Source organism: Tasmannia lanceolata, unplaced genomic scaffold (genome assembly GCF_043159265.1).
Source record: "Tasmannia lanceolata isolate RefF3 unplaced genomic scaffold, GAP_Taslan_0.1 ptg000002l, whole genome shotgun sequence".
Lineage (NCBI taxonomy): Eukaryota > Viridiplantae > Streptophyta > Magnoliopsida > Canellales > Winteraceae > Tasmannia > Tasmannia lanceolata.
The window spans coordinates 48,475,530-48,498,013 of NW_027518679.1; the positions used below are offsets into that span (position 1 = coordinate 48,475,530).

General features: G+C 39.0%; 2 protein-coding genes and 1 pseudogene across 3 annotated transcripts; 1 reads left to right on the plus strand and 2 right to left on the minus strand.

The window, feature by feature from the left end:
• Window positions 1-1,712: 1,712 nt before the first annotated feature.
• LOC143876337 (uncharacterized) lies at window positions 1,713-11,509 on the minus strand. The gene is made up of 2 exons (XM_077378058.1): window positions 11,374-11,509; window positions 1,713-5,522 (listed from the first exon to the last, which is right to left on the minus strand). Exon 2 carries the CDS (start codon window positions 4,210-4,212, stop codon window positions 2,212-2,214), a length of 2,001 nt encoding a protein of 666 aa, XP_077234173.1. The 5' UTR covers window positions 4,213-5,522; window positions 11,374-11,509; the 3' UTR covers window positions 1,713-2,211.
• On the minus strand, window positions 11,503-14,518 carry LOC143892702 (protein CANDIDATE G-PROTEIN COUPLED RECEPTOR 7 pseudogene; annotated as a pseudogene).
• Window positions 13,811-20,977, plus strand: LOC143876341 (heterogeneous nuclear ribonucleoprotein Q-like). Of its 2 annotated transcripts, none has more exons than XM_077378062.1 (9): window positions 13,811-13,968; window positions 15,793-16,261; window positions 16,347-16,463; window positions 16,612-16,752; window positions 16,854-17,030; window positions 19,531-19,738; window positions 19,857-20,023; window positions 20,157-20,242; window positions 20,522-20,977. In XM_077378062.1, exons 2-9 carry the CDS (start codon window positions 15,863-15,865, stop codon window positions 20,646-20,648), a joined length of 1,422 nt encoding a protein of 473 aa, XP_077234177.1. In that variant the 5' UTR covers window positions 13,811-13,968; window positions 15,793-15,862; the 3' UTR covers window positions 20,649-20,977. The 2 variants fall into 2 exon arrangements, with proteins under 2 accessions (XP_077234177.1, XP_077234180.1); XM_077378065.1 differs by having other exon boundaries at window positions 13,869-13,968; window positions 15,812-16,261.
• The last annotated feature ends 1,507 nt before the right edge of the window (window positions 20,978-22,484 follow it).

Below are 22,484 nucleotides of genomic sequence, written 5' to 3' on the forward strand. Positions count from 1 at the left end.
GAGTCTAAAAGTGATATTGAACTCAAAGATTGTATTATACCGTGGTCATAATTGCCCCTAAAAGCGAACATATTGTGACAGTTACCACCTTTAAAAAGCAACTTCAAGATATTTCCATCCCATCACTACATTTCCACACCTTTTGCTTGTGTTGTGTTCTCCTCAAAAGTAACTTTATTGTTATGAAAAGACAAACAGAAGCGGCAGAAATGTATGCATTATTAGAGACGGACAAACAAATGAGGGTGAAAGATGATGGGAAAAGTGAAATTATCATTTTGGCTTTGTTCACTTGCCTTCTTGAGAAAGGAAAAGAGAAGAAAGTAAGCCAAATTTTTCAATGATTAGGCATGATTTGACATTTTCCGCCGTTCACTTGTTTTCTTGGGAAAGTGGAATTACATAGGTGGAAAATATAAATAATGACGTGGAAAACCAACTTTCTTGCACTTTCCCTCTAAATTTTCTCACCAAAAGGATGGGAAAATCACTTTCCTGAGAAAACCACTTTGCCTGCATACTTTTTTTCCTTTCTCGGCCAAATGAACAACGGAATTTTCTCACAAAAAGGAATTTTCTCACAGTTTCTTTTTCTTTCTTTTCTTTTCCTGCAGCTAGAAAACAAGTGAACAGAGCCTAGTGCGTGAAATATTTCTCATCTTTTGTATCATTTATTAAGGGAGATGATATTTTCACCCCCACTTTTGCAGGAGAGAACAGCTACCCAACCTCACATGGTAGTAAATTTTGTCTTATTCATTTAATTATTCTGTGGTGGTTGTTCTCTCCTGCAAAAGTTAGCCATGAAATGGTTTCCCCTGAAATTGCCTAGCAAATCCCATACACACACAGTAATTTGCAAGTAATAAAAGTGTGATGGTGGTGTATCTTAGCACGCGATTGCACATGCACAAGCAACAAAATACAGAGATTAACATAACATGCCGTGAAAGTCAAAGCACACCCACATGGCTAACACAAACCTTTTCAAATACATTCGGTCGCTCGTTTATTCTTTTAACCAAAGAATGCATTTCATTTGGAAAGACTCGACCATTTACGTTTACTTCATCTTTTTTCCAGAAAATTATGGAAATGGTACTCTCTCTCTCTCTCTCTCTCTCGTTTTAATACAATAGAACCTCTAAGTCAACTCCCTAAGGACCAATGAGATAGTATTAAAAAGGATCGGTGAACGACTCTTCACAAAGATTTGCAATGTAATAATCTGCCACCACATTATCTATTCAAGTCTCGGTTCAACTGTGTTCTGTGGGTTGGAAAGACCACCAAAATGACGTGGTGAAAAGAACAGGAAAAAACTCGTTCTATAGGAGGGAGAAAGTGCTAAAAATATAAAAGATTAAATAACGCCTTCTCCAGTTCTCCAATGGCTTAAGCTTTCAGAGTAATTGGCCGTTTCCATGGTATCAGAACAAAGGTCCAGAGTTCAAACCTCCGTGATATTAAAATTCCACATGGAATAGCCAACCCAAAAGAGGGGCCATATGTGCCGCATGGAGGCCAACCCCAAAAAGAGGGGCTACACGTGAAGGTGAGTGTTAAAAGTATAAAAGATTAAATAACACCTTCTCCAATGGCTTAAGCTTTTGGAGTAATTGGTCGTTGCACAGAAAGAATGTGATACCTGATCAATATTCAGAAAAACAAGAAATACAGGGAAAGAGGTGGAGAAGAAGAAGAAGAAGAGAGAAAGACTGAAGAGGAAAATTCATTTGCTGTCCCTTTCTTTATTTTACAGCTACATATATGCAATTACAATCTTGCAATCAACCATTCCTTAACCTGAGTTAACAACAGATCCTAACTAACCAACTATAGTTCTAACTGTCCTTAACTGTTCCAACTGTCCTTAACTGTTTCATTTACCACTCAGATTTATCCTCTTTTCTACCTTGACACATATTCAGACATCCAGTGTGGTTGCTTCTTAGTTCTCTGAATTCTAGCCTGAGATGGGGCATTCTTTTCCTGAAGCTCTGTTTCTGTTCCTTCATTTGAAGATGTATCATTGCCACCCCCATTGAAAACCACCTTGTCCTCAAGGTGAAGGGAAGGGTACAATTGATGAAATTCCTCAGCGTTTTCCCAAGAAGCTTCTTCCAATGGCAAGTTCTTCCATTGAACCAGCCACTGTTTAATCCACTTGCCCTGCTTTAATACATTTCGTTCACTGACAATAGCGAGAGGTTAAATGACAGGCCGATTGTTGAGGCTAATCGAAGGCAAATCAAGTGGAACTATGATTGAACCAGGATCCCCATAAAATGGTTTCAAAACAGAGATGTGAAACACCGGGTGAATTTGTGATCCCTCTGGTAACTTGAGTTTGTAAGCGACGGATCCAATCTTTTTAATTACCTGAAAAGGGCCAAAAAACTTCTTCCCGAGTTTGTGATTGGGCTGATGACCCACTGTTACTTGTCTATAATGTTGCTTCAATAAAACCCAATCGCCCTTTTGAAATTGTAATTCTGTTCTATGAACATCAGCTTTAGCTTTCATTCGTGTTTGAGCTGAAAGAAGGCATTGTTTGAGATTGTGCAATAGCTCAGTTCTAGTTCCCAAATCTTGATCTAAAGCTTCCAATTTGGTACTTCCTCTGCAATAAGCTGGGATGTTAGGAGGGAGACGCCCAAATACCGCTTCAAAAGGAGATCTTCCCAAAGAAGAGTGAAAAGCGGTGTTATTGTGATATTCTGCCCAACCCAAGAAATTATACCATTTTGTAGGATATCCAGAAGTAAAGGCCCTCAAATACTGTTCTAAACAGCGATTCACTACTTCAGTTTGGCCATCGGTTTGCAGATTGTATGCAGAACTCATCCTTAGTTCAGTACTTTGTAATTGAAACAGAGTTTTCCAAAATTTACTCAAGAACACAAGGTCCCTATCACTGACCAATGATCTGGGTATGCCGTGATGCTTACATACAATGTTCATAAACAAAGAAGCAACCTTGCTAGCATCATAATGTTTGGGCAAAGCTCCAAAATGAGCACTCTTAGAAAATCTATCGGCGACCACTAAAATGACAGAAAATTCTTTAGAAGTAGGTAGTTGTTTCAAATTCGAAGGTCTTGGCCACGACAACATAGATTCAATCTTCTTATAATCTGGTTGAACTCCTTTGTCTGATATGAAGTGACCCAAGTATTCAATTGAATGTTTTCCAAATGAACACTTACTGAGTTTTGCATATAATTGATGAGTTTTGAGTGTTTGCAGAACATGAAATAACTGGATAACATGATCAGCAAGTGTCTGACTAAACACAAATATGTCATCGAAAAAGATAATGACAAATTTTCGCAGAAAGGGCTTAAAAAATTGATTCATGGTAGCTTGGAAAGTCGATGGAGCATTTGTTAAGCAAAAGGGCATAACAAGAAACTCAAAATGTCCATCGTGTGTTCGAAAAGCGGTTTTTTGAATATCAGATGGATGCATTCGAATTTGGTGATAACCTGCCCTTAAATCCAACTTCGAAAAAACTGTAGCTCCATGTAATTCATCAAGCAGCTCAGCCACCGTTGGAATAGGAAACTTGTCCTTAGTCACAAAATCTCTATAATCAACACAAAACCGCCAGCTACCGTCTCGTTTTTTTACCAATAAAACAGGGGAGCTAAAAGGACTGGAACTAGGCTGAATAATTCCTGAATCCAACATTTCGTTTACCAATTTTGCAATCCCGGATTTCTGAAAATGCGGGTATCGATACGGTTTAATATTCACATGCTTTGAATTTGGTTCTAACAAAATTCTATGATCCGTAGGCCTGGAAGGAGGTAAAGAGGAAGGTTCAGTAAATACCTCTGTGAATTGATGTAAAACTGCTTGTAAGTCAGGAAGCATTTGTTGAGCTGAATTTCTAGCCAATTGTTCCTCTGATGGATTGGTTGTGGATGAAAACAAAATGAAACAGGATGATAAACCCCCATTATCAGCCAATTTGTGCAACTGCGTTGGTGAGATAAAATCCGATTGACCTTCCTGAATTCCTTGGAAATGAACTGGTTCTCCATGCCAAACAAAATCCATTGTTAAGGACTTATAATCGGTGGTGATAGGACCCAATCCTTGTAACCATTGAACTCCCAGAATAACATCAGCTCCTTGTAAGGCAATGATGAAGAAATCAGTGACAAAAGAATGATTTTGGATGTCTAGTTGAATATTAGAGCACATGCCTTGGCAAGTTAAAAATTGTCCATTACCCACTTGGACTTTAAAATGAGGAGAAGGGGTAGTAGGTAAACCCAAGAATTTTGCAACCCTTTCCTATATAAAATTATGGGTACTGCCGCTATCGACTAGAACTTGAAGAAGCTGATTTTCAATGATACCTGCTAGTCTGAGTGTTTTTGATACATCGAGACCCATTAGTGCATAAAAAGTAATAGTAGGTTCAGCCAAAGAATCTGATGGTATCTCTGAATCCCCTGAAGCAAATTCTTCTGTGTCTTCATTGTCACATTCTAAGAGCAAAAGTGACAATTGATTCTTGCATTTGTGTCCAGGGTGAAAACGTTCATCGCAATTAAAACAAAGGCCTTTTTCCCGCCTTTGTTGCATTTCAACAAAAGACAGTTTCTTGATTGGAAGTTTTGTGGTTGTTGGATTAGAATTTGAATTCAATGGTTTGAGGGCTGGTAAATTGGAACGAGGAAAAATGGTAGAAAAAGTTTTAGAAGTTGTTTGAATAGGAAAAGTTGGGCTAGGGCCAAGAATAGAAGATTGAGTCTCAAATTTGGAAGGCCATTGACGACTCATCATACGAGATTCTGCAATTTTATCTTCTTGTAATCGGGCAAGACCGATAGCTTGATGTAACCCATATGGCTGATGAGCTATCACCTCTCGTTTGATCTCTGGCTTAAGTCCAGATACAAAACAACTCTTCAAGATATGGTCAGAAAGACCATAAACTTTGGTTGATAATTCCTGAAATTCCGTTTGGTAATCAAGAACAGAACCAGACTGAGTTAATTTTGACAACGCACCTTGGGGATCTGCATAAGCTGAAGGGCCAAAGCGATTTTTTAGTGCAGTTCAAATTCAGGCCAAGATCGTAGCTGATTACTGTTGGACATCCACTGAAACCAGCTTGATGCAAGACCGTCCATATGGAAAGAAACCATCTGAAGTTTCTGATGTTCTGGGGTTTGATGAAAAGTAAAAAACTGGGTAACTTTGAAGAGCCATGACGTCGGATCTCCTCCACTGAATTTGGGAAGATCCAGTTTAACATGTTTATGGAAAGGCATAGAAAGAACAGAAGAAGGAATATCTCCATGTTGGGAAGAAGAATTGGATGGGTTTTGGTTTTGCTGATTTTTACTGGATTCAAAATCGGATGACAATTTATCCAATTGCTGCTGCATTGGGCGGAGTAGCCAAAAAATCCTCTCTTATTTGTTTCTGCATAGCAGTCATTTGAGCCGAAATTTTATCAATGGTAACATCTGGTTAAGAATTTTGTCTAGCTCGAGTTCCATCTGCCATGATCGGAAAAACAATGAAAGCACGAATGATACCTGATCAATATTCAGAAAAACAAGAAATACAGGGAAAGAGGTGGAGAAGAAGAAGAAGAGAGAAAGACTGAAGAGAAAAATTCATTTGCTGTCCCTTTCTTTATTTTACAGCTACATATATGCAATTACAATCTTGCAATCAACCATTCCTTAACCTGAGTTAACAACAGATCCTAACTAACCAACTATAGTTCTAACTGTCCTTAACTGTTCCAACTGTCCTTAACTGTTTCATTTACCACTCAGATTTATCCTCTTTTCTACCTTGACACATATTCAGACATCCAGTGTGGTTGCTTCTTAGTTCTCTGAATTCTAGCCTGAGATGGGGCATTCTTTTCCTGAAGCTCTGTTTCTGTTCCTTCATTTGAAGATGTATCAGAATGAGAGAGGGAAAGTTTGTGGAGGTAGTGGGCAGTGGGAGAGAGAGAGAGAGAGAGAGAGAGAGAGAGAGAGAGAGAGAGAGAGAGAGAGAGAGAGTTCTGTTTTCCGTTGATAATCTGCTTGCGGAAGATGAAAAAATAGGGTGCCACATCAGCCTCTTGGGGAATTCTAATGGGAAACACTAAGAATACAGCGCGGCATATCAACCAGGATAAGGATATCTTGATCGCTTGGATCCAAGAAGCGATCTCCATTACCAGCGCGGGATGTGCAAGGGATCGGGGCAGAAAGGAAAAGAGAGAACCTGCACCCACGCCTTCACGGATTCTTGGCCGAGGTAGCAAGATCTGTCGAGGGAGACTGGATTCCCAATCAAATTTCTCACCTTCGAGAAGTTCTCCAAAGACCAAGCGCGAGGAGGAACTCTGCATATTTCCCACTACCCATCTATTAGCCGGTTCTTCCTTCCTTCCAGCCCACTCTTCTAGTTTCTCAAAGGGGCATCCATATTTGGACAGCCAAAGTTTAATCAGATCCACCCTCTTGACTTACACGCCGAAACCACTATCATCACCCCAAGAGCATCAATCCCTACCACCCTAACTCTACCTCTGATTCCGCTCGCTCTTTCCAGCCACAGTTCTGGTAGACATTGGTGTCCTTTCAGTCAATTTTACTTGGATATAGTGAATGACACACTAATGTCTAACAAGTTCAAGCTCACTCGCTGAACCAGTCCAACTCTCAGATATTGGGCCAATATTGATTCATCATTTCCTTCACAATCGTCCTCTTCTCTTCATCTCCTAATCCTCTCACATTCCAACTAATGATATTCATTATGAACTAATGCCCCATCAATTCCCCCTTTAACTCCTCTGATAAATTTGCAACCTGCAATTTATCTTGGTTTTGGCATCGGCTATCCTATCTTATTGAAGGTAATAAGCCAGTAATCTCTCTTTTCCCTTTGTTGATCACCTCTTTAAGCTACTTCACCCTGCTAAATAGGTTAGATTTCTTTCTCTTTTTTAAATATGCAAAACCTCACTATTTCCTCCTCTCTACCTTCAACAGGAAGTCCTACAAAATAGGTTGACATGCCAAACTGACTTCTCCATCCATATAGCAGCCGTGGCCTCAGTTTTTCTTTTTCTTTTTCTTTTTGGATGGTAAAACTAATGGCCCCCCTAAAAAATTGACAACCTTTCTTTTCCCTTCGTTGTCTGAGGCTGTTAAAACGTTTTTTCTACATGGCCGAATATATTTGTTTCCATAATTGTAGGTTTTAGTAGCTTCGGGTTTCTGTTTAACAATATTCATTGGATCCTCCATGAAGTTTTGATTCAATGCTTTCTTAATCATCTCATACATTTCATGATGGTTTGGCTAGAAGTAAAACAGAAACAGTTTATGGCCCTTTGAAGTTTCTTCCCAAGTAAAATAACTATCAAAAGTTTCTTCCATAAGGGGTTACTTTCTGATCTAGTCTGATGCAGATATAATAGAACCAAAGACCTATCAGATTCTTCATGAACTATGAGGTTGATTCAACTATCCTCCCGTATAACCCAAAGTGGACCTTTGGGATTAGAGGGTCAGTTTATCTACAATATTGATTAAGAAATTTTCCTTGAGTATTGTTTCCCATCTTACACATCATAGAAAATTAAAATTTTGATGTGTCTACACTCTTCAGGAAGAGGCATGTTAATGCCTCCCAGCCACAGAATGAATCATCATGGTGGACTAGTGGGCAAAGTATTTAATTCTGCATCTATAATAATATCATTTTCTTTTATTTTTAAATGAATGATAACATCTATCATAATAACACAATGAGAAAAAGGCTGTCAATAAGTTAAATCCTCATCATTTAACACGTTGTCTTCCATAAAATTTTTTTTTATAGAAGTCCAATATAACTAAGCATTATTTTTGTTAACGGATGAGAGATGATTCAGAACTAAATTGATTTGATAATTTAAATTACCAAATTGGGTCAATGTAGATTGATCTTGATGATCCCTTTCTAGCTCGAATGCATCAATACTAGTTTCTTTGTCTTCTTTGCCAAGCCATCTTCGCCTTCGATGGCTTGGAACTCAAAGATCTGCGTTTGCATGGTGTATTCTCACTTTCTCTCATTGCTAGGAGTGATAATGATAAACCCCCTGAAGTGCACTTGTAACCCTTTATCCTTAATAAAATTGGATCTATTTCAAAAAAAAAAAAAACTGGAAACTCAAATCTGTTTCACATTCATTTGGATTTGCTTCCTGTTTTGCTCTTTCTTCCTGCTTTGTATCACTTCATGTACTTAGGGTTGCTTCTAAATTAAGCTATTATTTTCAGTTCATGTACTTAGGGTTTGCTTATAGATGCGTGCTAGCGTGCGCGAGTCACGAAAGGGCTTTGACGATCGCTTTTTTTTTTTTTTTTTTGCCAAACATGGCCTTGGTGTTTTGATTTTTCCAAACCCATACGTGCTTCTCTATTGGCTTTTCCTTTTAACATTAAGTGGGAGAATTCCATCTCCCTTGCAGTGAGATTGAGGACAATAGGGAAACTTTCCAGTCATAATTGACTGGTTGAGCTTCAAAATGGCAGTAATCATCTCCAACATAAATGATCCACTCCAACCATTACTTAAATACACAAGATCATGCAAAGGATAAATGTTGTTCTACAATTGTATATCCATCTAAATAAAGGAGGAAACCCTATCGATATTTCTAATTTTCCAATTGTTTATTGTTCCCAGTATTTCAAATGAAAGCCCGAAAACCATATCTGGATCAGAATTGATGAAAAGTCATCTGATTTTTTTTTTGTGAAATGGATGAACAAGTCATCTGATTTCTGATCTTTTCTCCAACTTCTAATCATTAAAGCATTACCTTCTATAAAGCAGAACCATTCTCGGGTACCTTTAAAAAATCCTCACGATGACTGATTGGTTGAGTTTCAATATTGTCATTATCATCTGTAACATAAATGATCATCTCCGGCAAAAATTCCACCTAGGATCATGCAAAGGATAAATGATGTTCTTTAATTGTATACCCATCTCCAACTTCTAATCATTAAAGCTTTTGTCATGTGTATTTTCTTATGTTGTATGTGGGGTTAGTTAGTGCATAGTAGTGGGTATTGTTTTAGTGTAATGACCATTAGTTGTGGCTAATGTGTTTAGGGTAGTGGGAGTTAGTTATTTGTGATGTGTCTTGTTAGTGGGTAAGTGTGCTTGTGATGTGGCATTCCCTCTTCCTTGTATTTATGTAATAGCAATTCAATGAAAAGAGGAGAAGAAGATAATTTTATAGCAAAGGAAACTTTGTAGGACAGTCATGGTTCCTCTCGAATCGAGCCATTAGGAGGTCCGGTTGCCTAAAATCAACCTCTCTCCCCCTCATTTCTATTTTACGTTTGTTTATTTCCGTTACGGCCAATTACGCATGTAACAAATTGGTATCAGAGCGGTGGATCCTACGCCATGGCTGCGCCTTCAGAGATTTTGGAATCCCTACGCGGTGATTTCAAGCAAATCAAAGTGCTTTTTTTGAAATGATGGAAGAACACCAACGATTTGCGGAAAGCTTGGAAAAAATCAGCAAAGGGATCAAAGAAATGCATAAAGACAGAGAAAAGTTAAATCTTGAAAGTGTTGACGTTTACGTGAAGAAAAATGAGAGAATTGATGGCGACAAGAATAGTTTTGTTGAAGACACCACCAAGGATCATCATGATCATTTCATCATCTTGAAGCGGCTTCATGAAAAATCTTATTTCGTCCCGACTTTGATCACGATGGATTTTGGAGGCGAGGTTCAACTGATCGCGACTCTTAAGATTTGGGACCCTGGTGGAATAAGTTTTTCTCCAATAATTCGACCTTGAGGACAAGGTCGTTTGTAAGGGGGAAGGAATGTTATGTGTATTTTCTTATGTTGAATGTGGGGTTAGTTAGTGCATAGTAGTGGGTATGTGTTTTAGTATAATGACCATTAGTTGTGGCTAATGTGTTTAGGGTAGTGGGAGTTAATTATTTGTGATGTGTCTTGTTAGTGGTAGTGTACTTGTGATGTGGCACTCCCTCTTGCTTGTATTTATGTAGTAGCAATTCAATGAAAAGAGGAGAAGAAGATAATTTTACAGCAAAGGAAACTTTGTAGAAGAGTCATGGTTCCTCTCGAATCGAGCCATTAGGAGGTCCAGTTGCCTCAAATCAACCTCTCTCCCTCTCATTTCTATTTTACGTTTGTTTATTTCCGTTACGGCCAATTAGGCATGTAACAGCTTTACTTTCCCCAGTAGCCACTCCCAAGTATCTGTAAACAATACACAGCAAAGTCGAAGACAATGCCTCATCAAGGGAAAGCATGTATAGGGACCCACCACCTAATTTCAACAATTTTCTGTTGAAGTTTTCATGGGGAGGAAATATGTTCTTTAGGCCAAAAGATACAATTAGAATATTGTCCCATTTAGACATTCTTCTTAATTTCTGAATTTCTCTTTTACATTTCCTTCGCAAGCTTGTAGGCCATACAATTTGATGCAGAGCACTAGGTGCACATTCAAAACCAAAGAATTTCAGAGATGGGTCTCTTATCAGGCACTTAAGGCCTTAACAGCATCGAGGTGAGTAAAATGCAAGTGAGGGCAGCTATCATTCTTTCTTTGGAAAAAAGGGAACCTATGATTATTGCAAGGTAAAACCTCTATTTTGGGATTAGGTCCGACATTGGACTCAGTTCAGAGTTTGGTAAAGTAATTTCCAAAAGAGTTAATCAGCCCACCAAAACATGGCCATTTGGGCTTCAAATATATAGGAAACATTTATAGCCTAAACAAACTCAAGTCAAATATGGTATAGAAATCCCACAGCAAAAGCATACAACAGATCACAGATATGCGACTCCATCGGCTAATCAAAAAGCAAAATCTAATTCACTACTCAAAACCTAATTACTTCAACCAAATTCCTTTTGTAACAGGAAAACCAAATCTACATTTACTAAAGCTTGCCAATATTAGGGAAATCCACACAAACATTCCTTCTCACTGGCATATTCCATGCACATCAATTACATATCAGTAGTTGCAGTAGGTTAACAAAGATGAAAATTAGCAACCGAAATTAACAAACAAGAGAGAGAATATGACTACAAAACCGACACGTGTAAGAACAAACACAACTCATTCACCCAAACTAAATCAAATGATCCCAAATTGGTAATTCAATTCACTAAGTATCACTAACACTGAGAAAATACCTAAGCCTATGCAGCTAAATTGCTAAAATACAAAGCATGGGCAGAAAAAACAACGTATAGAAGATAACAAGTTATAGGCTGAACAAGAGCTTCATGGCTCCTACAATATTGACTATTAGAACACCCATTATGAGGAACAGAATTCCTACCTCAACATTCTGAGCTAGAACAGACTGGTTTTTCCCAAAGCAGAATTCCCATCCATCAATATTGGCCTTGGATTTATTAACATCGAGAGGAAGAATAAAACCCGCCACGCATAAAAATTACAAGGAACCCATCACAATTCGAACTCAGCTTCAAGCTTAAGAGCTTCTGCCGCAGCTTCCTCCTCTTCATCATCAATCACAAAATACGGGTTATGTACCTCTGGTCTGAACTTATACCCAGTGAACACATAGAAAGCAAGTGTCCCTAATTCACCTGCAACAACACTGGTCCATAGATACCGATAAGAAGTGATGGTAACCAGAGCATAGACAATGACCCGAGTAAAGTAGATATAACAGATCACAACAATGTAGTACTGGCGGAAGAGCGTGAGCTTCATCAGGTTCACTGCTGCCTTCCCATCGGTTTGAGCAGCCTCGCGGTGATTTTTGATAGACCAAACAATGGGGAATAGCACGGCGCAGCAGCATATAACATCGACGAGGAGGAAGACCTGCCTCCAGGTAATCCAATCTTGGGCGTAAGGCCTGCTTTCGTCTATGACGACTTGAGCAATGTTGGCCACAATCTGGAGAGGGATGACGATCATTAGCACCTTCTTCTCCTTGGAGGTAGGGTTTGATGAAAGACCTGTTGGGACAAATTGGTTTGGTGAATGATCAACACAAATAATCGAAGTAAGAAACACAGAGAGGGTTAGAAATGAGAGTTTGAAAAATGGGAGGGAGGCAAGAGAAGCGGAAGTTTTATCTTATAAACTTTAATTTCCCGACTTATGCAGGTGTACCAGGAAATAAGTCCTGAGGATAACAAGGGCTGCACCCGAGTCCGGAGGATACAATCCCTACGCTAAGAACAAGAGGTGCACCAGTATTCAAGACAACCAGTGTAGCCGGTCAGAGAAAAAACAGAAAAGTGAAAGAGGAGAGAATCACATTGAAAATTGAGACACAAGCCCTTTCGTTGTAAAATAACAACTTTAATTTTAAAAATAGAGAGGGAGCCTTGGCGCAACGGTAAAGGTTGCTCCATTGTGACCCGGTGACAGGGGCTCGAGTCACGGAAACAGCTTCAGCAAAACCTCTTGTTTAGTTGCCAATGTGGCATCGAAATCCCTAGAGATCGTGACTCGGGCTCGTGGATGAGGATGTTTAATTGGGTTTTGTCCGTCGTTTTTCCAGATGAGAATGAAAGGACTGCTTTCTGGGAATAATTACATTGATGCCACTGGGGTATGGAAAAGTCAAACGCGTTGTTTGACGGTAGTGGCATTGTCGTAGTTTTGTAACTGAGTTAGTGCTATATTAGTAAGTATGGAGTATCGCTTCATTGCTTAGCCTCTAAGGCTGGACCTTTCTAGGCGATTTTATCGTCGGTGCCCAGATAATAAAAAATTGAGGAAGGCTAAAGTGAAAAACGCCCTTGTAGAAATCGGATGAAAGAGGGCCCTATTGGTTGAAAGTTACGAAAGTGCATTTATAATATGTAAAAGTCAAAATGCATTAAGTGCAATTTGGTGACTTCCCCGTATGGGGCGCACTTTCTCCTCATTTATGCAACGGCACGTGTGAGTTTAGCATTCCTCTAAAAAATTTGGCAACTGATATAGCCACAGCGCTGTTTTGATAGTAGGTGTGTGCCTAACCATCTGTTACAATTCCTATAAATGAGATAATTAAAATCATTACATTATTTGGTCTCAGGGTCCACTTTCCAGTGGGCCCACATATTAGGGTTGTAACTTGGGTCGGGTTGATGCCAACCTTAACCCAACCCGAGATAGCATTCCCCCAACCCAAACCAAGCATCGGGTAAAGGATGGTCAACCCTAACCCTAACCATAACCCAACCTGTCTGTAAATCTCTCAATCCTAACCCAACCCATCTAACCCAAAATCGGGTCAGGTTGGTTCGGATTCACCTTGGGCCAACCCTAACCCTAACCCAACCTGTCTGTAAATCTCTCAACCCCATCTAACCCAAAATCGGGGTCGGGTTCACCTTGGGCCAACCCTAACCCAATCCGTCTGTAAATCTCTCAACCCTAACCCAACCCATCTAACCCGAAAGCAGGTCAGGTTGGTTCGGGTTCACCCTAGGCAAATCCTAACCCAAACCATCTAACCTGAAATTGGGTCGGGTTAACTTTTCCCAACCCTAACCCGACCCAAACTGAGGAAATGCCAACCCAACAAAAGCCAAAATCAGGTTGAGCCCATCGGGTTCGGATTGACCCCAACCCAAGTTGCACCCCTAAATTTCGGGCATGGCATAGGGGGTACATGTAAACTTTTTTTTTGGTACGAAAACATCAGTCGTAGATTAGCTGTAAAACGATCTTGACATGTACTTTCGTCCCTTCACATCCTTAGAATTTAAGTACTAAAAAATTCTTACTGTGCTGATTAGGCACCATGCTTTGCCCGTGACGATTGTTGAATGGTGGGCTCCATCGCAGTGGAATTTCTATTTACTATGTTATAAAATCAGAAAAATTCTTGAGAGAGAGAGAGAGAGAGAGAGAGAGAGGGAGATAGAAGCTCAGAAGAAAATTATCAAAAGATCTAAAGCTGGTATGCAAATCCCTCCCATTTAATCTCCTATTCTTATGCATATTGAAACCCATATAATCTCCTAATCTCCTTTTTCACTTAAAATGCTTCTTATTCAGTTTGTGTAGAGAATACTTTTAGGGTTTGGTTTAGCTTTTGTTTTTCCATGAAGATTCGTTTCTTAATCAATTGGGATTTGGGTTTTTTTAGATTGTTTAATTTCTTTTCTATAGTTCTGTTTTTACCAATGAGATTTGAGGTTTTTGTTTCTTTGATTTGGGTTATATCCATATCTATCTTCCTGGTCTTTATCTTTAGGCATGCTTGACAACAATGTTTTTTTTATTTGGGTTGCAAGAAAAACATTTCTAACGGAAATTTTTTTCGTGGGAGTTTTTTTCCCATCGAGGATTTAGTGGGAAATGGCATGATTATGGTCAATTTAGAGGGATATTATTATAAATTGAAGGTTCCTCTAAGTAAAAATTGGAAAGGGTTGGTTCAAGTTATCATTTTTCCTGTGTAAAAAAATTACTAACCTGAAATAGTTTTCTTTTCCAAACTTTTCCATCAATTTCCTGCAATATAAACACGGCCTTAAGTTTTGATTCTACTTATGGTGTGTGTTTGGCACTGAATCTGTAGACATTTACATTTTTAGGGTTAGTTATTCCTAGATTGGATGTAGTCAGGAAATTGCACTGATTGGGTGATTGCAACTGTCTATCAATAGATTTTGACATGTTGAATGTGGACAATTGTTCCCACGGATTGAATTACTGGAATCATCATGTGCTTGCAAAATTTTGGCAATGTATCCTTCATGGTGGGAACCCCTTTCAATCTAAGTCAAAAATATTGTTCTCGGGAATTTCTCGGCCTTGGAAAGATCTCGGGATATATAATTTTCTTAAGTTTTAGGGCTTTATTGGAAAAACTACAATGAAATTATTTAAAAATATATAAACTCAACTCAACTAAGCCTTTGTCCCAAACTAGTTGGGATCGGCTAATGAATCATTTAGAAAATTTTCATGAACAAGGTGAAAGGATCTACCCGGCTCAAATTGACTAAGTCTAATCCTGACACTAGTTGAGTTCGTCTACATGGATCATTTTCTTCTATTCTCTCCTATCTGAGGTCATGTTCTCTGTTATGTTCCTTTTAAATTATATATTTTTAAGAAAACAATATGAAATAAGAAATATCGTAAAAAGATTGTGATGTTATCGTGACATTTTCATTGTAAATGATAAAAATGAAAATATGGTTTTTTTTTTTAAATCCCGGGATGATTTTGGGATTCTATCGTTTTATCAAAATGTCACGATAAAATAGATATATTTTGAAAACATTGGAGATATTTGTGACATAGCCTTCAATTGGTGGGTCTGGGTCTCCTACAAGTCTACTGTGTTCATGACAGGCTGCTCGAGATCATTGTGTCATTGCTCACATGCATATTACTTTTACTTCAATTGGTAGAATTGTAATGTGTTTTAAGTTGACATGATGTCTGAAGCCTAAACTATGAGAAATTCTTTTTTTCTTTTGCACCTGTGGGGAATTGTTGATTGCCAATCGGAATGCTTGTGTTCTTGGATAAGTCAGATTACATCTGTTAAAAATTACCTGTTCAGCTCATGCCTATCACTGTTTAGATCAAAATTTATCACCCCATTAAAAGAATCTGTCAGTTTTCACTCTGCAAGCATATCTCATGGCCCAAATTCCATCAAGATTCTCACTCTACGAATCCTGTTGGCCATTCACTTGTTCCCCCCAACCCATTTTTGTATTCCATTGCTCTACAAATGCTCCTGGCTTCTGTGCATCCTCCACAGTTGCCGTGCAAGCTTGCAGGTGGTCTACGTCAAAGGCTGAAGTTGGGTGACTGGAGCCAAACCCCAATCGATGGCCGAGAATGCGTCAGTGGGGCCTGAGGAGCAGGTGGACCTTGATGATGACAACGAAATTGAAGAAATGTTGGATGAAGACATTGAAGAAGCATTAGGGGATGATCTCAAAGAAATTGAAAATGAAGTGCAAGATAGACATGTAGAAGAAGAACGTGGGTCCGTTGGCGAGGGGCATGAAAAAACATTAGTATTTGATGGAGCTGATGATGCTGATAGCTCTATGAGTGATGAAGAGAAATTGCCTGTCTCAAAGGATGAGGAGGACAGTGAGAAACGTGCTGAGCTGCTTGCTCTTCCTCCTTATGGGTCCGAAATTTTTATTGGAGGCCTTCCACGAGATGCCACAGAAGATGATTTACGAGGACTCTGTGAACTGATTGGTGACATTGCTGAGGTGAAAATAAAATCACTAATGCTTATTTCATCTTTTTATATTTGCTACATTGTGGTTGTTGTGTAATTTTTGCAACTGGTAGCAGATAAGACTTGTGAAAGATAAGGACACTGGTGTCCACAAGGGTTATGCTTTCGTAACATTTAAAACGAAGGAGTCGGCACAACAGGCCATTGAAGATGTCCACAATAAAGAATTTAAGGTAACTTTGATGCTGGTTATGTGTTTGTCGTTGTTCTTGGCACTCTAACATCTATTTTGTGAATTTTCATTTTTTTTTTTTGGTTTCAGGTAAAACATTAAGGTTTTCACTTTCTCAAGTTAAACACAGGTTATTTTTGTGCTTTCAGGGAAAAACATTAAGGTGTTCCCTTTCTCAAGTTAAACACAGGTTGTTTATTGGAAATATTCCAAAGACCTGGGCAGAGGAAGACCTGAGAAGAGTGATTGAGGAGAATGGTCCTGGAGTTGAAAATATTGAGCTTTTAAAGGTGCAGTAAGCTTGGTGAACTAAAATGGGGCTGCTTTTATATCAGAACTCAAAAATATCTGACTTCTTATCACATTAGTTATTTTCTGTTGCTAATTACAGGATGCACTAAATCCAAGCCGTAACCGTGGTTTTGCTTTCGTGGAATACTACAACCATGCATGTGCTGATTATGCAAGGCAGAAAATGTCAAGCGGGAAATTTAAGCTGGAAGGCAACACTCCCACTGTCACCTGGGCTGACCCTAAGAATTCACCTGATCCTTCTGCAGCTGCTCAGGTAACAATCAAATATATTTAAGGGAAAGAAAAGTCCATGTGATTTTATTGTCGTTTTAAAACCCAAAAGAACCCCTAATAAAAAATTGCTTATGATTTCAAAAAAAGAAGAAGATGCTGGATCTGAATCTTAGGACATACTTGCCGTGGACAATAATATGAGCAAATGAGTACGTCCAGTTTTAATGGGGTTCAAAAAGATGTATTCAACCGGACAAAAAGATTGGAAAGGGGTCACTTATACAATTAGGATGGAATATGAACTGACCTAAAGAATTGTAAATTCGACCTAACATGAATGGATTTCATGGAGATTTTATAACAAAGAAATAAATTCAGGTTTTGTGAACTGATTGTAGAGTTTGAAAGGGCTTCTAAACAGTTCGTAGGTTGGGAAAAGCATAAGAATAGTCCTAGATGAATATGTGGATTGAAAAACTAAATATCTAAAGGTAGAATATTAAAAGAGAAGAACTAGAAGATTGATAAGAGAGATAAACTAGAACTAACTTGAAGAAATTAGATCCAGCATATATTGTAGGAAGATAGATAAAGAAGGATAAATTTGTTACTGTAACACTAACAAATTCATGACCTCACACCAATGGAAATAAGGATAGATATGTTAGCATCGTGCTAACAAATGACATCACACCAATGGAAATAAGGATAGATTGTTAGCTTTGTTGCGGTCTAGATTTGATCGAGTGCCTGGTAGGTCCTTCCTTCAAGCACTCCGGGGTTCAGAAGTGCTGCAAAGGACCTGCGCTCACAGACAAAGGGTTAAGGCCACCCGGAGTTTGGGAACTCCAGCGGAACCATCAACACTCAAGTCAGCTCTGGAGGTAACAGATGGAACTAAACTTCAAACAAGAGCTAAGGCCTATCTTGGCTTCAGGTTACCTTCCTTCAAGCACTCCGGGGTTCAGAAGTGCTGCAAAGGACCTGCGCTCACAGACAAAGGGTTAAGGCCACCCGGAGTTTGGGAACTCCAGCGGAACCATCAACACTCAAGTCAGCTCTGGAGGTAACAGATGGAACTAAACTTCAAACAAGAGCTAAGACATATCTTGGCTTGGCCTGAAGGCCTCTGTGGGCTCAGTGGCCAGGCGGGATGACATGCCATGCTATACGGCCTCAAGACCCTCGTGGGCTCTGGAGCCAGATGATGCTTTGTGATAGGTGCCTGATCTTTGTCCCCAACGTATAGCTCCTCTACTTTTTTGGGTCGGGCCGGGCCAAGAAATTACTCTGGTCTCGAGCTCCTTTAAGTCTGATCTCTAGCTCCTTCGTCCCCCAAGAGTTTGATGTCACTAAATGTGACGTATGTCTGTTGTGTCGTTATCATTGCAAATCCGCTTCGTTTCCCAGGTTGCTGCGCCGGTTCGTGGGAGATGCATTCATTTCTCTAAGCTTTTTTGGAGCGTCATGGATGTCTTTGCCGTTTCAAGGAAGATTGATGGTGACAACCTCGGGGGTGTTTCCATGTGTTCAGCCTGAGACTAATGTATGTAACCACGTCAAACAGTTAACCACATCTGATAATGTTCGCCTCTCAGGTTTCTTAACCTGCAGTCCATTTTGTGTTGATGGTGTGGCATCGCCTACAGAGTAGACAGAGCCAACATCCCTCAATTAGACCTCGATCGCCCCACTCTCTTCCTCTTGGAGTGAAGTAATGACTTAGATTTTGACACCAAGTTTGGGGAAATCTTTCTCAAAAAACTTGACAGGAATACATCTTTACATGTTATAATATTGTCATAAACAAGGGGCATCATTTTTTTTTCTATGTGAGTCATCTGACCATCCCATTTCCAAAAAATTAATGACATTTGTAGAAGTCTATGTGAAGAAATACATTGTAGATAGTAGTGGTTTGCTACTGGAATTCACGAACAATAGATCTGTTTGTCGCTCGTGCCCTCCACCATACATGTGAACTATGTATTGATTGAGGTTGTTGATCTAGGGTCATCTGTTAGGTGTGAGACTGGTAAGTACCATGATCTAGTGATTCAACACACTCGATCATCATAGATGTGTACTAAATTTAAAGTGGTGAGGCAAGCAACCAACAGCAGAAAAGAGAAGAATGACAGTATCAAAACTTTAGATATTATTGAAGTGATATCTGTCACTTGGGAAATGCTAAATTAAATATTTAGAAAGTCAAAACTCTAGATACTATTGAAGTGATATCAGACACTTAGGAAATGCTAAATTAAATTTTTAGAAAGTGTGAGCTGAATAGAAAGAATTTATTAGTTCTTCAGTTGCTCTATTTGGTTTTATTCTTCCTCTTTATTAACGTTTTGTTGTACGCATTCTTTGTTTAACTGTGACTGTCTAATAATTGTATTTGTTTTATGGATTCAGAATCAAATCTCACTTTATGTGGGGGTTTTCACTTAGCTTTCTGCAGAGAAAGCAGCTGGTCAGTACGTTATAGAGTTATAGACATACAGTATACTTAATGTGACTCACCCATAATTTTCTAGGTGAAGGCTCTTTATGTGAAAAATTTGCCCGACAATACAACTCCAGAACAGTTGAAGGAACTCTTTCAATGTCATGGGGAGGTCACAAAAGTTGTCCTGCCACCAGGCAAACCTGGGCAGAACAAAAGGGATTTTGGATTCATTCATTTTGCAGAAAGATCTAGTGCATTGAAGGCAGTAAAGGGAACTGAAAAATATGAAATTGATGGTATGACAGTCTCTTACGCATTATACACGCGGGACTTATGATTAATTGATGTCGAAAATTTTAGTGGATTCTTGGTTACTTTGTAGTGTGACCATTTTTCGTCTTCTTCCGATGACAGGCCAGGTATTGGATGTCTCCCTTGCAAAGCCTCAGAGTGACAGGAAGCTAGACGCCGCCTCCTATAGAGGCGGGTTAGTTCCAAGTTATGTTCCACATTCTAGTTATGGCTTTGTCGATCCATATGGAGCTTATGGTGCTGGATATGGCACTGCTGGATTTGGACAGGTCGATATTACTCACTTCCCTTTTGTTATGATCCTATCATGACACAATCCCTTCATGTAGTTGCTTTCCATCATTTTGCATCTGCATACCTTTTTGCTTACCATTAAAAAATGGGTATGGTGTTTGTGAGTAGCCCATGATATATGGTAGAGGACCGATGCCGTCTGGGATGCAAATGGTGCCTATGGTCCTACCAGATGGTCGCCTCGGTTATGTCTTGTAAGTAGGATAGATAGATCTGTTTTGATGCTTTCGCTGGATTTTTTTCCTTTTTTTTTTTTTTTTTTTTTGAAGAAAATGCTTTTGCTAGATTGTTTAAAGGGTTTTGCTAACTAGTGCCCGAAACTTAATTTTACACATGTTTTGAGACTTTTTTTTTTATCAAAACGTCTAAAAGCCTCAAAACATGTGTAAAATGATTGCAAAATTAAGTTTCCAATGCACCTTAAATTTCGAATGTCTTTTGTTTATTTTCGTACACCTGTGAAAAATGTACAGGCAGCAGCCTGGTGCACAAGCTTCATCGCCACCAGCTCGTCGGAATGACCGTAGCAGTGGTTCAAGTGGACGGCAGGGGCGGGGAGGTGGTGAAGGCAATCGTGGGCGAAGGTACCGGCCTTACTAATTTACAGTGAGATGGTGATCTTGGGGTTGGATAATCAATCTAACAAGAAATGAGAATTGGGTATGTATCTTTGGATTTATTATAACTTCCCCACCTCTAGCAGAAGAAACTGAGACATCATTTTTTCCTTTTGTTGCCATCTGATCAGTGTTTGCCCTTATCACCCAGATTATTTATAACAGCAAGGTTGTTGTGCTGAACTCAATTAAGTAAACTGAATTTCGTTACTTGCAGAAATTGCGTGAAAATGTTTAGAATGATCCTTCACACTAGCCCGAATGCTACTTTATTGTTGTAAATTTAAATATTTAAGCTTCATTCCTTGCCTAGTTTTTCTCTTTTATTATAGTTATCTTTGGCCTGAAAGAATTAAAATTTAAGCAGCGCATTGAGAACGCCACCCTGTTCAGAAGCGGCATTGATGACACTCGGCGGCACATCCTTGGAAGATTTTGTCTCTTGTTTTAAAAATTGATACTATTCTCTTCATTTTCACTTATGATGCGGCGCATCCATGGCAGAGTTTGTCCCTTGTTTTAATATTGATCCTAATCTCTTTGTTTTTAATCTTGATGTTTCCTTTTGTCCTTGTCTGTATCTCACAGCCTCTTTTTTCACTTTTTTAAGGAAGCTCTGTTTGGTTGCTTAGAAACTGGATGTCATGTAAGCCTTGGGAAATCCATGAGCTTTATTCTGTTTGCATGCATGTTAATCGGGAGAGGGAGGGAGCGAACGGGGAGGATTACATAGAAATCCCTTCTTTTTTGGGATATTTCAGATTATCTAGAAATCCCTTCTGTCTTGGGATATTTCATATGTAAATGGTAGTGATGCCACGTCACCAGACATGTAATTATTTCTCATATTTCTTGTCTGGTAATCTCTAAGGATTTGGGTGTTACTTTGGCAAACAAACACCACAAGTAATCCAATAAAGTGCTTTTTTTGCTTAGGAATTGCTTGAAGATCCCTTGCATGTGGCATTGAAACAAGGGCACGTTTGGCTCGCGAGAATTTATTTCATGACAAATCGGGGTCTCAAGTGGAGATGAGAGTGAAGTAGCTGAAATTCAGATAAAAATGTTTAGAATGACCCTTTACACTATCCCCCAATAGTAGTTTATGGGTGCAAATTTAAAATTTAAGCAGCTCATTGAGATTACTCTTGTGCGGGCACTTTTCCCGTCGAGTTGTCTTGTGTGGCAAATCTGGAGCAAGGTGAGACTCATCTACCGAATGCCCTTTCCAGTTTTATATGAGGATTGTTTCACTTATATCTCACAAAGTGTGTCACCTGGAAATCATCCTTTCGATGTTTTGTGAAGGTCTTAGATTAAAAAGCAAGTTTTTAGTGAGTTTAATCTCAGCCCTTCATAACACAGCAGAAGGCTGATTTCCAAGGGACGTGCTTAGGTTGCGGCCATAGTTATCAAAACTTCATTTTAAACGGCATTTTTTTCTAACAAAAAAAAAAACATGTTTGTTAGGTATGTTGTTTAGTACTCAGTTTAAAACTTCTAATGCAGAAAAAAATTTGTATTATCAGAACAGAACGTTCCTTCCGCAACGTATTAAACACGTTTTCGACCAACTTTTCTGCCATGTTTGGCAACCATGAAAAATTATTCCATAGAATATTTGTGGGGTCCAAACTGTGAGACATGCTGAAAAGGAAGGGGTGGAGAGAATTAAGTGGGCCAGACTCAAGATGGTATAAAAAATCCCTAAAAACTAGCGAAAAGAAAATACCTATTTAGAATTAGTATTTTTCCCTTGATTTTAGATCTCATGTTGCTCTCATCCCTACCTCCTAATTTCTCTTCATGTCTTACCCAT